Source organism: Equus przewalskii, chromosome 14 (genome assembly GCF_037783145.1).
Source record: "Equus przewalskii isolate Varuska chromosome 14, EquPr2, whole genome shotgun sequence".
Lineage (NCBI taxonomy): Eukaryota > Metazoa > Chordata > Mammalia > Perissodactyla > Equidae > Equus > Equus przewalskii.
In genome coordinates, this window is record NC_091844.1 from 53,895,100 (window position 1) to 53,909,779 (window position 14,680).

The following is a 14,680-nucleotide window of genomic DNA, read 5'->3' on the forward strand; positions in this document are numbered from 1 at the left end:
CTTCTTAGCTCAAGGGCCATGAAAAACAGGCCTCTGGGTAGATCTGGCCTACAGGCTGTAGTTTACTGACCCTGACCTATATCATTCATATTTTTTCCCCACTAAAACTGTTTTGCCCTTTAATTTCAGGGGTGGTGGTGAGTTAGGCCTCCAGTGGCACGCTGATGGCCGTCTAACTAAAAAACTCAATGGCCTTGCTGACTTAGAGGCTTGCATTAAGACGCTTCATGGCCAAGGCTTTTCTCAGCCAAGTCTAACAACCCTGACTGCTTTCAGTGCTGGAGGGGTGCTTGTAGGAGCATTGTGTAATTCTAGTCCGGAGCTCCTGAGAGCCGTGACTTTGGAGGTGAGTACACTCTATCTCTGTTGTTTACACAATGGGGAGGTGTGAAGCCATAGACTGCTCTAAGAAAAAAAGTTCTGTTACAGTTTTACCATAGCACAGGAGTGTAACAAAGCTTTTAAATTTTAAACACAGAATTGTAGCTCTGGGAGAACTTCTGAAGTTCTTTTAATCCAACTACTTACCCTTTACTTACTCTTCTCTGACAGCATTCTTTATTAATTTTGAATGATTTCCACTGAAGGATATTAACGGCTATTCCCATTGATCATTTTCTGTTTATAAGAACATTTAGAGTTGGTGGAAAAGAGACAAAGCATATATGACTCTCCAGTTCTAGGAAGGCAGGCAGAGCACGTAGTGGCTCTAGAAGGCCCAAAATCCAAGGACTCCACTGCCCATCATCACGTCAGTCCTGGATTTAGGGGTATCACTTTTTAGATACTCCATTCTTAATAGCCTTTAGGGGTATTTTTTCTGTACTTTAATTAAAATATCTTACTCTCTTCTGAAAAGGTTGTATATTCTTTTCCTTGTGTCCCAAATTATGCAGTTACATAATAGCACCTCATTTCACCTCCATGATTCTCCTGCTTCCTGGTTAGATACACTAGAAAATAATGATTTGGATGGAGAGAGTAAATTGTTTTCAGGTTTTTTTATTTTGGGGGTAGTACACGCTCTGGGCTTGTATTAAAAGTAAATAGGTGTTATATAATCCTGATCTGTAAATCTATATTTTTAATAGGAATACTAAATATGGAGGGGAAAAAACCTATGAACAAAGATGATAATGGCAGGATTATTTACAGTACAAACAAAATGCAACTAACCTTTGATTTTTAGAAATTATGTTGACTTATAGAAAGGAAATAATCAGAAATATATGTGTAAGGATATTTATCCGTGTGCCTATAATAGTGAAGAATTGGAGTCAACCTAAATATCCAACAATAGAGGATTCATAGATGAGTCAAAATTCTTAATTAGAAGCACCAAAAACCAACTCTGACTAATTTCAGCAGCAAAGGGATTTATTAAAGGGTATTAGGTAAGGGTGGGCATAGAACCAGAAATATATCCCAAATATACCATAAAACTGGCCCAGTGAAGCTATCACTGCTGGTCACAAGTCACCTCACATTGCTAGTGCTGCTTCTAGAAACTTGATATAGCTGCGTCACTTTCACCAGAACAAATTTTCTGTGCTTCCTGCTTCTTCGAGTCACTAACTTTCCATTCAGTGTGGAGCACATTATGTCTGAGTGGTGGACCTGGGTCTAGTGGCTCCTCTCACGCGGTAGGAAAAGCTGGGAAAGGAACTCTCTGGCATTTAGTACGTCTACAGTGAGAGACAGGCTCGCTCTCGTAAGGTTAGGGTTACTCTAAATACAGAAAAGGAGTTCAGATGCTAGGCAGCCAAAGATACTTACATTTGCCCACTATACTTGGTTAATGTTAATACAAGAAAAGGCTGAAAAGCATGTTAACAAAAGACTATGAGGCTAAGTGAAAAAAGCAGCTGCCATTTTATTAAATGTTATAACACTGGTTGTAAGCCAATGAGTGATTTTCTCTTCTTTCAACTTGGGTGGTTTCCAGATTTTCTTCTATTAGCATTTATTACCTTTTTCTTAATATAAAATGTCGAACTGGTGAAGAAGAGTTTGTTCACGTGTTGTTGGGGTTTTAGTTTTAATTTTTAACCATTTTTAAGTGTACAGTTCAGTCGTGTTAAGTATATTCACATTGTTATGCAATCAACTTCCAGAACTTTTTTCATCTTGGAAAACTGAAACTCTATACCCATTAAATAGCAACTCCCTAATTTGCCCTTCCCCCAGCCTCTGGGAACCACCATCCTACTTTTTTGTGTGTGTGTGAGGAAGATTGGCCCTGAGCTAAGCTCTGTTGCCAGTCTTCCTCTTTTTGCTTGGGGAAAATTTTCCCTGAGCTAACATCTGCGCCAGTCTTCTTCTACTTTGTATGTGGACGCTGCCACAGCATGGCCTGATGAGCAGGTGTGGGTCTGTGCCCAGGATGCCAACCCACAAATCCCAGGCTGCTGAAGCGGACTGCACAAACTTAACCACTACGCCACCGGGCTGGCCCCCCATTCTACCTTCTGTCTGTATGAATTTGACTACTCTTAAGCTACCTCCTATAGATGGAATCGTACAATATTTGTCTTTTGTAACTGGTTTATTTCACTTACATAATGTCCTCAAGGTCCATTGTGTTGAAGCATGTGTCAGAATTTCCTTCTTTTTAAGGCTGAATAATATTCCCTAGTCTCATTGTATGTGTATTTTGCTTACCCATTCATCCATCGATGGACATTTGGGTTTGCTAAAACGTTACTGTCCCTATCAAAATATTAAACCTCAGGTAGTGAAAGACAGTGACTAGCTCTTGTGACTAGTACTGCTGTGAACCTGCGTGTACTCTTTGAGACCCTGCTTTCAGTTCTTTTAGGTGTATACCTAGGAATAGAATTGCTTTATTATATGGTAATTCTAAATTTAATTTTTTGAGAAAACAATATACTGTCTGCACTATTTTACATTCTTACAAACAGTACACAAGGGTTCCAATTTTTCCACATCCTTGCTGACACTTGTTTTGTTATTTTTTGGGGGTTTTTTTATTGTAGCTACCCTAATGGATGTGAGGTAGTAGCATTTACTACTTTTATATAATATATATACATATATATAATATATATATATATATATATATATATAGAATGCACCAACTAAAAACAAAAATTGTGAAATCAGAAGATAAACACTTTCTTTTTATATAATTGTCATTTAAGGAGCCTGAATACACTAAAAGCCAATAAATCACAGGCCCTTGTTAAGGACTAAGTAATTAGTCTGGATTCTGGGAATCTACATGGTTTCTTGAACGTGGTTCTCTCATGTCAGCATGTATATTTATAAAGTATAATAATTCTCTGAAATTCATTTTACCAAGTTGTTAATCAAAGTTTAAGTTTCTTTGGCTTTATTTTTTAGGCACCTTTCTTGGATGTTCTCAACACCATGATGGACACTACACTTCCTCTGACATTAGAAGAATTAGAAGAATGGGGGAATCCTTCATCTGATGAAAAACACAAGAACTACATAAAACGTTACTGTCCCTATCAAAATATTAAACCTCAGGTAGTGAAAGACAGTTCTGATATGCCATCCTCAAGTGATAAGGAGGGGAAGGGGAATCAGAAGGTTCCTCACGCAAGCTGAGGCAGGAATTTAGTAGGGCTTTCGATTGTTTCTACTTAGAATACCCAAACACCTTTCGGCACCATCTCTGCTCATACTTCATGTTTGTTTCAATTTAATAACTGAGGAGAAAAGATTAGATGAAGTCATGGTCTCTCTAGTCAAATATGATACTGTAGATCTCTCAAGAATATCAAATGAAAAATCATCTAACACTTAGGGAAAAAAATTTGAAGGTAATTATTTTTCATAATCTATATGATGGATAGGAGTAATATAAATTCTTTGTACATCTGTTTACTTTCAGCATTATCCTTCAATTCACATCACAGCTTATGAAAATGACGAACGTGTACCTCTGAAAGGAATTGTAAACTATACTGAGAAACTCAAGGAAGCCATTATGGAGCATGCTAAGGACCCCAGTGAAGGTAGGAGAGCTCCTGGAAGCAGGGAACATAGCTAAATGGACTGTTAATACCATGCCGAGTAATGTGTTTTATGCTACACACCAAATCATCTGCCTGTGATTTTGGACAAATAATTGTTTCTCCTATGTTGACTACCCAGTTGAAACATAAGATAACTATAAGTTCCTCTCTTCTTTTTCAAAGGACAGTATTAAAATAGGTAGGCAAGACATAAAGAAAATAGTCAATTTAAATATCAAATATAATTTGGAGATACAATATCATATAATCATTCATTCATTTAACTACATTAATTGAGCCATTATTCTTGGGAACCTCTAAAACAGACTCTGAAGTTTTTGCTCTGAAGTATCAGTGCCCAAATTCAATTTGCTTTAATTTTCTCTAGATCTTTAAATTTCGTTAGACAAGAACTCTTACCTTTTTTCCTTGCCAAGATGTGCCAAAACGTTCCGGGCTCAGGCTGGGAGGCACCCACATAGAAGTTTTCAGACAGTTCCCGTGTATCTTTAGCTCCATGTCTCTCTTTCACCCATTGCTATAGTTGGTGTTTCCGGGTCACAAGACTCAGATTCCGCAGGGCCAGTTGGCCTTCTCCTGGGTTGCAGCCTTCTCCATAGGGCCCTACAGTTGTCTCTTCCATCCATCTTTCTCAGCCACTAGGCTTCCTCCTGCTTTTTTTGTTTCAGAAATTTGTCTTCTACTGCTTGCCCCCTCCCATCTCTTTCTTGGTGGTGGTGGTGGTTTATGTCTTTTTCCTTCACTATTATTTTGGGAGAAATGGGTCTCAATTGGCCAAAAACTTTCTAATTGTTTCATACGTTAATTCTTTCAGGCTATCAGACCCCCAACATTATTTTAGATATTCAGCCTGGAGGCAATCACGTGATCGAGGATTCTCACAAGAAGGTATGTTATCAAGCCCTCTCTGTTGACAGATCCCTAAGTATCTAAGATCCCTGTCCTAAGTAGCTAAGTGTGGTACTCAGCACTTCAGTGGTTGCAGCAGGGTTTATGACAGCTGCTTCACAACTGTCAGGTCTGTGGCTGAGACCCAAGAGCAGAAGGAGAAACAGTGAGTCAATCAAGAGAAAGGGCTCTTTCTTGTATTTGATGAGAGAGCTTTGTTAAAGAAAGCAATTGGATCTGAATTGTTGGGAGCCGTCTTCTTGTGTCCAAATAAAGGTACCCCTGCCATAAATTCCCAAATAAAAGTACCCCTGCCATAAATTACTGACTTCAGGGTTAGGTGAAATGGATGGACAAAGGGAGATGTGAACATTGGAGTTTTAGCACAAAGGCCTGTCTAATTTTTAAAATGTGTTTCTTTTAGATTACAGCCCAAATTAAATTCCTATACGAGGAACTTGGACTTGACAGCACCAGTGTTTTCGAGAATCTTAAGAAATATCTAAAATTCTGAAATGCTGCATTCAATGGGAATTGGAAACACACTGAAATAGTTCAGTCTTATTTCTGATTGGGTTAGCAAAAGTGAGATTTTTTTTTTTTTTAGGTTAGTAAATAATTTTTAAAAATTTGCTTCTCCACATTTTGTTTAGTGTACATCTCACTTGCTTATACTGTTCTCTCCATTGATGCCCCTTAGCCTAGGAAAGTAGTTTTCAAATCATGCTCCTTAGAAGGACATGGAGTAGAGGGTGAAAGGAGGATTGGTGACAGCAGAACTCTCCCTTCCCCATCAGAACAGCCTTGTTTTTGTGTATTTTACTAAGATGTTCTTTGAACAGTTTACAAGTCAAGGTCCTGCCTCTTTGCTAGTGAATGCTGTTGACACTTGGGCAGCAAGTCACCCTCCAATTTCTATGCCTGCATTTTATGGAAAAAGAATATTCTTCACATTCAAATTCATTAAATCATTCTAATAATCTGGAGTCCCAAGGTGTTCTGATCACTCTTATTGAGGCTATCTCAATAATATTACAAGTTTTGTGCACGCGATCATTTTCTTTTAAACATTTTATTATTCTTTAGAAACATTTGAGAACCTTTCCTAAAGCAGTTACATTCAAACTACAGAAATAACTAAGAATTAATGACTGTACATGAAGTTACTGCAAATGCTTGTGAGAGAACAGAATGCTAGTGTCTTCATCTGTTTCATAGAAGCGCCCTAACACAAGCTGTACAGTATGTTAAACACACTGGAATAGCATGCCCGATTGGAAATAAAACATCTGTCTCTGAAAGCAGTTTGGTGATGAAGAAGATTCTTCGTGTTGTATTCAAGGATGTGTCCTTCTCCCTTGTCTAATACAATGGCAGACGTGTCAACTTCACTGCGTTTGTAGGCAGAATTGGTACTTAACCTTATCCTCACTCTTGTGGGAATATCTGAAATCATTTCCTTTAGATTTAGCAGTGATGATTCTCCAAAATTCAGAACCACGAGAAAGACTGTGTCAATGCCATCCAGCTCTCTTGTGTACATGACAGAGTGGCTGTCATTCCTCAGATGACAAAACCAGCCCCTGCTAAGGAGCAGCTCATTGGCATGAAGCAAACTTAATTCTTGATATAACTTCAATGCTGATGTGGGCTGAGTCTTTTGGACCTATTTTTTAAAAAAGAGTATTAACATAAATGTTTGATTCTAACAGTTTTTAATATTTTTAGTATTAAATAAGGAATTATTTCCCAAAAACGCTTGCTTCAATTTTGCCCCTTGAAATAACTTCCAAATTGTAAGTATAAGTAAGTAGATAAAAATAGATTATGTAACTACCGATGGAAATTGCAAGTGCAGGCTTTCGCCTTGTCTGGAAGTCATTGCAGTACGCACAGTGCTCTACCACATCTTGGCAGAGCTGATATAGACCACATTTGTTTTAGGAATCCCAGAACAAATGTCCTTGTCTAAGTTAGTGGATATTTAACTTGCCTAAATAATGTTACTTTATGCTATATTGTAACTGGCAGAAAAGCAGCCACCGGAGCCATGGACTCTAGGAACTTTTGGTGAATTGGGGCTTCTCTGTTCTCTTTTGTAGAATAATGTGTAGGTTGCTGTAACTTCACTAGACATATATTTCTTGCATAGCCAATGATGAACAGAAAGTTGCAAAAAAGGATGTAAAGCAAAACACTGCCTAAAGTAAAAGTTAGAAATTGGACTTTTTTTTTTACCCATAAAGGTAATATATGTCCATTAAAGATTTGGGTTTATTTTACAGCCATGCAAAACAATGTAACTTAATATTGTACTTTTCTTGCTTTTTTTCCTTTAACATTTGAAGCATCTAACCTCCATAAATGTCATTTTAATGAATATTGAAGTATTATTTAAAGAATAATACTCTGTTAAATGGTTATACCATACTTAACCATTCCCTTTCATTTCAACATTCGAGTTTCTAATATTTTCTTATATTATTAATGCTCCCACCCTTACTTGGATTATTTATTTAGGATATAAATAGCAGAAAAACAATTACTATGTCAGAGTATGGACGCTTGATACATAATGCCAAATTATTCTTCATAAGAGCTGTTGCCAAATCAGTGATAATATTCATTTCACTGTACTCTTGCCAGCCATCACTCCAGTGATGGTTGTGGTGGTGGTTGTCGTCATTTGGGGGCAGGTGCCTAATGTGCGGTCTTTAATGAATATCTAATGAATGTTTGAAAAAAATGATTATTCTCTGTTTATCAGGTACAAAGGTATTTATGGTACATGTATATGGTATGTGTATATGACTTGTCAAATTACTATTAACATTTTCTATAGCCTTAGATAATGCATGAAAAAGCATAGTTCAGTGCCACTCACATAAGAAGTGCCCAATAAGTGTTAACTATTATTTTTGTCTACTTGGTTTTACCACCTTCTAAAAGTATGTTGAAGTGTCTCTCTGTCATTGTGGATTTGTCAGTTTCTCTCTGCATTTCTCAGAGTACTTGTTTTATATATTTTGAAGCTATTGTTAGATGATAGATTCATGATTTGTAGTGGAATGTTCTTTTATCAATTTTTGAAAATTGCCCTTGTCTCATAATGCTTTTCATATTGAATTCTATTTTGTCTGCTATTAAATATTTCCATACCTGCTTTGCGTAAGTTTATTTTTTTAATGGGAAATGCATGCACACCATATAAAACTCACTTATAAGAACATATACAATTAAAATGTTTTCTTCAACACCATCCCCTAGCTTCCCAGGGCCTCTGAGATAACACTGTTACTTTTTATGTACTGTTTCATTTTTATGCATCATATGAAATTATACATTCTGTGCCTATGCCAACATATGTAGACATACTTTTTTTTCTTTACACAAATTGTGCCATGTTATTACCATTTTGTACCCTGTTTTTTATTTATTACATTTTAGACCTGGTCTCATGTCAATGCACATAGAACTCCTTTTTTTTTTAAAAGCTGCATACAAGTTCATTGTATAGATTAACCATAATTGATTGAGTTGGTTTTCTATTGATAAAATATTTAAATCACTTCCAGAATCCTCTGCTATTGAACACAGTGCTGCAGAGTAGAGATCCTTGAATATTTATCATTTTCCACATGTGCAAGTATTCCTACATAGATACCTGGGAATTAAATTACTAGGTAAAAGGTTTATGCATTTTTTGTTTTGATAGCTATAGCCAGGTGGCAAACTTTATTAGTATTTGGCTGTGATATCTTTATTTTACTTCTTTGTGTCCTTTTGTTTTAGCTATGTCTTCGATGTCAGAGTTTGTCTAGTTATCTAATCTTTTTTATCTTTTAACAGGTGAATTTAACCCATTTATATTTGTGATTACCATATGTTTAGACATAACCCTATAGACTTATTTTATCTTTTATTTATAGTTGTACTGTTGTTTTCTGCTTTTTAGCTTTTTATTGGGTCAGTTGGTTTTTTAATGTAATTTTTTCCTTCTGATGTTCTTTGAAAATTACATATTTATATCTGTTCTTCTAATGGTTACCCTTAAAATTGTAATGACCATTTTAAAATATATTTTTCTCAACATATGGTGCAATGCTGTCCAATATGGTAGCCACTAGCTGCTGAGCACTTGAAATGTTGCTGGTGTGAGACAGGAACTGAATTTTTAATTCTATTTAATTTTAATAGTCACATTGGTTAATGGCTACTGGGCAGCTCATATCTAGAGGGAGTTAACTCTGTTTCCATCCCCTATAAGGATAAGTGCTTTGGCCTGCTGGCTCACACTCACTCGCTCTCTCACACGCACACCCTCTCTGCCACAACTTCCCATATAGAAATAAGTGACTAAAATTTTTGTTCCAGAAACCTTATTTTACATTATGTATCAAAAATTATTTAAGTTTTGTGGTTCCTTTCGAAACCTCCTGTGTTTTATGTATCATGTCTTCCTTTTAGATTCGTTTTTGGTTTTGGTAGAGTTCCCAATTATTTTTTCAGAAACTGGCTATACATGGTAAAATTTGGACCCTTGCTTTTCTCTCTCTCTTTTGCTCTTATTCTTGAATTCTAGTTTGAATGGATATAGGATTCTAGGTTTAAAATCTAAGTTTTCATCACAGCTTTGAAGATAAAGTTCTAATGTGTTCTAGTATCCAGTTGAGAAGTCTGATGCCAGTCTAATTCTCAGGACTTTTCTCAGGTAATCTCTTTTTGAGTTTGGTTTCTTTCTGCGTATTTTTAGGGTTTTCTCTTTGTTTTTGCCATTCTAGAATAAGATGAAGTCTTCTGTTATCTCTGGGTTATTTTTTTCTTTATTTCTTTGATTACATGTTTCCCTACAGTCTCTGTTCTCTTGTAGAATCCCTTTCTGTTGTATGTTGGAATTTCTAGATTTATCCTTCACATATCAAAGATTTTCTCTTTATGCTGTAACTTCTTTGCCTTTTACAGTGCATTCTGGAACAAACCCCTCAGTCAGTTTTCCAGCACACTAATTAGAATTTCTGTCTATTTCATTGTTTATTTTGACAATATTTTACATTCCTAAGATATCTAATCACTTCTTTAAAAGAGAGTCAAGGGGCCAGCCCAATGGTGCAGTGGTTAAGTTCACACGTTCTGCTTCGGCGGCCCAGGGTTCGCCAGTTCAGGTCCCAGGTGCGGACGTATGCACTGCTTGTCAAGCCATGCTGTGGTAGGCGTCCCACATATAAAGTGGAGGAAGATGGGCACAGATGTTAGCTCAGGGCCAGGCTTCCTCAGCAAAAAGGAGGATCGACAGCAGATGTTAGCACAGGGGTAATCTTCCTCAAAAAATAAATAAAAAGCACTGGAAGTGGTGAAAATGCAGTTAAATATAAAAGATATTTTAAGAATAGAACAATACTCTATAGGGCATTTGTTTATACGAACAGTGAAGTCTTAATGTTTGTTGTTTTCTCTGCTTTCTACAATGTTCTGTTAGGAATGGTGTCTCTCTCTGACGGTCTTAATTTTTCTCAAATGTAGTGTGATTCTTGGCGCATTTTAGTGATCCTGGTGATACTGTTGCATTTTGAGTTGTTGCATTTTTTCCTTGTTTGCCTGTCTTCAGTCACCGGCCTTTACTAATTGTGAGAAACTGAGTTGGAGGTAGGTCTGGGTGTAAGGGTTCTTTTCCTGTTTAATGGTGATAAGCTACCTAGGGTCCTACCTTCTGGCCTCATTTCTGAGAGCATTCTAAAATGCTCTCTAAAATGACATCACTAAAATTAGGTGTTCTTTTTCCTCTTTTCTTTGTTCTACTGTGCTTGTAGAAGTTTGACACTGTTTCAGGCTTTGCTCTACTCATTCCGAGATGAATATGATCAGATGAATATGATCACCAAACCGGCATTGGGTTCCCTCCTCAGGGCAGTGGGCTAGGACCAGCCCTGCCGCACCCCGCCTGCACCTCCTAGAGCTGTTTTCACCTCTGTATTTTAGACTTAGGTTTCTATGCTTTTCTCTGTAATCTTAATTTTACTTTCCATCTTTTAGAAATTACTTAAATTCTCACCTGTTTCTAGGGCTATTGTGGTCGTATTAAAATGGTATTGCCTGAGACTTTTGATTATGATTTTAGCATGCCTCCAAATATTATTCATGACATTTTTTTTTTAAGATTGGAACCTGAGCTAACATCTGTTGCCAATCTTTTTTTTTTTTCTTTTTTCCTTCCTCTTCTCCCCTAAGCCCCCCAGTACATAGTTGTATACTCTAGTTGTGAGTGCCTCTGGCTGTGCCATGTGGGACACCGCCTCAGCATGGCCTGATGAGCGGTGCCATGTCCACACCCAGGATCTGAACTGGTGAAACCCTGGGCTCCTGAAGTGGAGCATGCAAATTTAACCACTCGGCCATGGGGCCAGCCCCATTATTCACGATCATTTTAAAGACTTGGCTAATCTAATAGAAAAAATTTTTTTCATTGTTTTAATTTGTATTTACATTTTTCTGTCTTTGCTGGTATACATCTTAAGGTAGGGTTTCTTACATACTGGATTCAGATTGGCCTATGGGAACATTTTGGACATTTGGACATAATGAAATCAATAGATGAACTTAATCCAAAATACAAATGTAAAAATACATATTTTGTGTTTTCAAGGACCTACGAATATATAAAACAAAGCTTATACTATCCCAGAATCCTCTGTAGTGCTTGGAGTGGGGGTTGTGGGAACAGGAGGGTTTGCGTGGAGTTTTATATCAGAATAATCTGGGGAGTGTTTTCAAAATACTTAGTAGATTGAAGTGAAAGGGTGCTATAGAATTTTTAAGTATCTGCATATGATGCCAATAATTTCTCTTCCTCTAAAGTGTTTTCCAGTGAAATTTTCACTAGTACATGACAGTGGAATCTCCTTTTACTCATCTAAAGTCATTTCATAATTTCCTGGTCTAAGGAAATGTACTTAGCACTTCGCTGGAATTTATACATTCCTGTTTAGGAAATCTGCTGAACTTGGCAAACTTGATCACCATGAGAACAGAAACTAGTATAGGCAAGAGCGGAAGAGTGTGCTTTTCCAGAACAGCTGCTTTTAGGGAATATTCATGTCTTCAGTTTCTTTAGGTAAACAGCCCTGCTCGCAATTCCGCGTTACCCTAGACAGACTGACTGACCTACCTTCCTTCCGTCCTTCCTTTTGAGGCAGGGAAAGGAGTAGGGATGGCTGGGCGTGCTGAAAGACCTCTGTAATTTCCCTAATGGCTCAAAGCCCTTAGTTAAAGTCATCCCAATGAAGAATTGTATATTCTGTATGATACTTCAGATGGTACACTTCTGTACCAGTTTGTATTTTCATAAAAACGTGACTTACAAACTCCTTAAAAATTAAAACTGCAAGAGACGTCTGTGATTGATTTAAAGAGCGTTAATTAAGGTTTTAGATACACTCAGGGTACTGTATGTTAGCACAGAAACTCATTTCTTATTTCCAGATCAGCATAAAATTTTCATTGATACTTACATCAACATTCACAGTGTGGTAATCTGAACTGGTAGGTAACCAGGTATGATTGCCTTCAGAAAAACCAGCATTCGAGCTATTGTCCCACTGCATTGGTGACTTTGAGAAAAGGGTATCCTATGGCAAAAGACCAGAAAGAGAAAACAGTGGTCCAGTTATTAAAAGATACGCAATTCAGCCATGATTTACTTCATAATTATTTAATTCCCTATATTTCTTAGTTAATACTTGTATTCATTAGCATTCATAACAAGAAGGCCTTATCATTCAATACAAAAACGAGTTTTACACTTTTTTTTGAGGAAGATTAGCCCTGAGCTAACATCTGCCAATCCTCCTCTTTTTGCTGAGGAAGACTGGCCCTGAGCTAACATCGTGCCCGTCTTCCTCTGCTTTATATGTGGGATGCCTACCACAGCATGGCTTGCCAAGTGGTGCCATGTCCACACCTGAGATCCAAACCGGCAAACCCCAGGCTGCCAAAGCGGAACGTGTACACTTAACCACTGCGCCCCCAAACTTGCCCCCAGTTTTACACTTTTAATTGGAAAATAAGTTGATGTTTTGAGTTTGAATGACTGTACTAACTGAACTTTGCTACATGCTTGGAATCTGCTGCTTTTCCCTAAAAATGGGTAATGTAGGATTTCAAAATGTGCTGTTACCAACTCATTCTACTGTGATACAGCAATGGTAAATTCAAGTACGTGGCCATGTATAAGTGAGCCTACGTTCTCTCTACTTTTATCCAGCCTGGTATTGCACATGAGTGCAGACACAAATTTAGGAGCTAAAATAGAAAAAGTTTCACTTTGACCAAATAGTAGGGAAATTGGATCTCATACAATTGAAAGCTAACCGTACAAATTACAGGTTCAAGATCACTCATCTGCCCAGGAACACAATTGTGAGATCTGTAGCCTCCAACAAAATGAAAACCACTCAAATATGAGGCTGTGCACCACACTGGTTACCACAGAAGGAGGACTTTGCGCTGTGGTCCAATGGGATCTGGCAGTACAGACAAGCACTATGATAAATGTTCCTAACGCCATGTTTCAGATAGAGGACAATGAGTAATACTCCACACTCAAAACACTGGTTCTCAAATTTTAGTGTGCCTAAGAATCATCTGGAAAGCATCTTTAAAATGCAGATTCCTAAGCTCTGCACAAGAAATTAAGTTGTGTGGCTCAGGAAGCAGTTGGGGTTTTTTTGCTGAGGAAGATTTGCCCTGAGCTAACTTCCTTTGCCAATCCGCCTCTTTTTGCTTGAGGAGGATTCGTCCTGAGCTAACCCATTACAAATCTTCCTCTATTTTGTATGTGGGCTGCTGCCACAGCATGGCCACTGACCAGCAGTGTAGGTGCGCACCAGGGAACTGAACCCAGGCCACTGAAGCAGAGCGTGCCGAACTTAACCACTAGACCGGGGGCTGGCCCAGGAAGCAGGATTTTTAACAAGCTCTCTGACCAAGAAAGCTGAGAATTCTCATTGCCCAACAGTAAGAAAGGAAAGCAAAGTCGTTATGAGTTTCAGCAGAATAGAAATGGTAAATTCTCTGATTTGGCAAAAAGTGAATATTTGGTGTGGTGTGTGGTTAAATTATAAGAACTTACAACATTATAGCTTTCGTTGAGATTTGTGGCTAAAATATTTCCCATTCCTATTTCTTCCCCATAGTAAGTTATGGGAGTTCCAGGGAGTGTGAAAACAAGCATGTTCATGACGTTGACATACTCTTTCCCCAGACGAGAAATCAGCCGGGCATTGTCTGGTCCACTGATCTGAAAGACAGAGATTTTTAAGAACGCAGCTCTATACACAGTTTCTGGAAGAGTTACCCTATTTCACAAAAAGCTTGCCAGGCAGAAAACCAAGGTTAGTCATCGGTGCCTTGGTATGACCAAGCCGGAACTTGAATCCTAATCCTGCTACTTGCTGTGTGACTGACCAGCCTACGTGTTAGCCATTCATCTGATCAACAAAATGGTGATAATTTACTTCACAATGATATTGCAAATAAGATAAAATCTATGAGGGTGCATATTAATATTTTCACACATTTGGATAAGAGAATTTTGATGGGAAAGAAAACAAAAATGTTGCCCCCAGAGAGAGCAGGATAAGGAGAGAACAGGTGGAGGGGACAGGGTGGGAGAAAGACTTCTGATGTGTCCCTTTTAGTGTGTGTATGTGCCTTTTGAACTATTCAAAACAAAATTTAAAGGTAAGTCAACTTTTATAAAGAAATTTATGTAG

General features: G+C 37.7%; 2 protein-coding genes across 14 annotated transcripts in view; one reads left to right on the forward strand and one right to left on the reverse strand.

The window, feature by feature from the left end:
• Positions 1 to 8,076, forward strand: part of PREPL (prolyl endopeptidase like) — a 41,497-nt gene extending 33,421 nt beyond the window's left edge. For all 9 annotated transcript variants that reach the window (XM_070572759.1, XM_070572764.1, XM_070572762.1 and 6 more), the window contains 5 exons: positions 130 to 346; positions 3,364 to 3,513; positions 3,881 to 4,004; positions 4,840 to 4,913; positions 5,338 to 8,076. In XM_070572759.1, coding sequence (XP_070428860.1) covers positions 130 to 346; positions 3,364 to 3,513; positions 3,881 to 4,004; positions 4,840 to 4,913; positions 5,338 to 5,427 — 655 coding nt within the window. In that variant the 3' untranslated portion in view covers positions 5,428 to 8,076. The remainder of the gene's footprint in view (positions 1 to 129; positions 347 to 3,363; positions 3,514 to 3,880; positions 4,005 to 4,839; positions 4,914 to 5,337) is intronic.
• SLC3A1 (solute carrier family 3 member 1) overlaps positions 5,436 to 14,680 on the reverse strand; it is a 47,979-nt gene continuing 38,734 nt past the window's right edge. For 3 of the 5 annotated variants that reach the window (XM_008515179.2, XM_008515178.2, XM_008515188.2), the window contains 3 exons: positions 14,038 to 14,205; positions 12,419 to 12,535; positions 5,436 to 6,579 (listed from right to left, as the gene is read on the reverse strand). In XM_008515179.2, coding sequence (XP_008513401.1) covers positions 6,139 to 6,579; positions 12,419 to 12,535; positions 14,038 to 14,205 — 726 coding nt within the window. In that variant the 3' untranslated portion in view covers positions 5,436 to 6,138. Of the gene's footprint in view, positions 6,580 to 9,746; positions 10,179 to 12,418; positions 12,536 to 14,037; positions 14,206 to 14,680 lie in introns of those variants that run through there. The other 2 variants (XM_070572765.1, XM_008515189.2) reach the window with 2 other exon arrangements.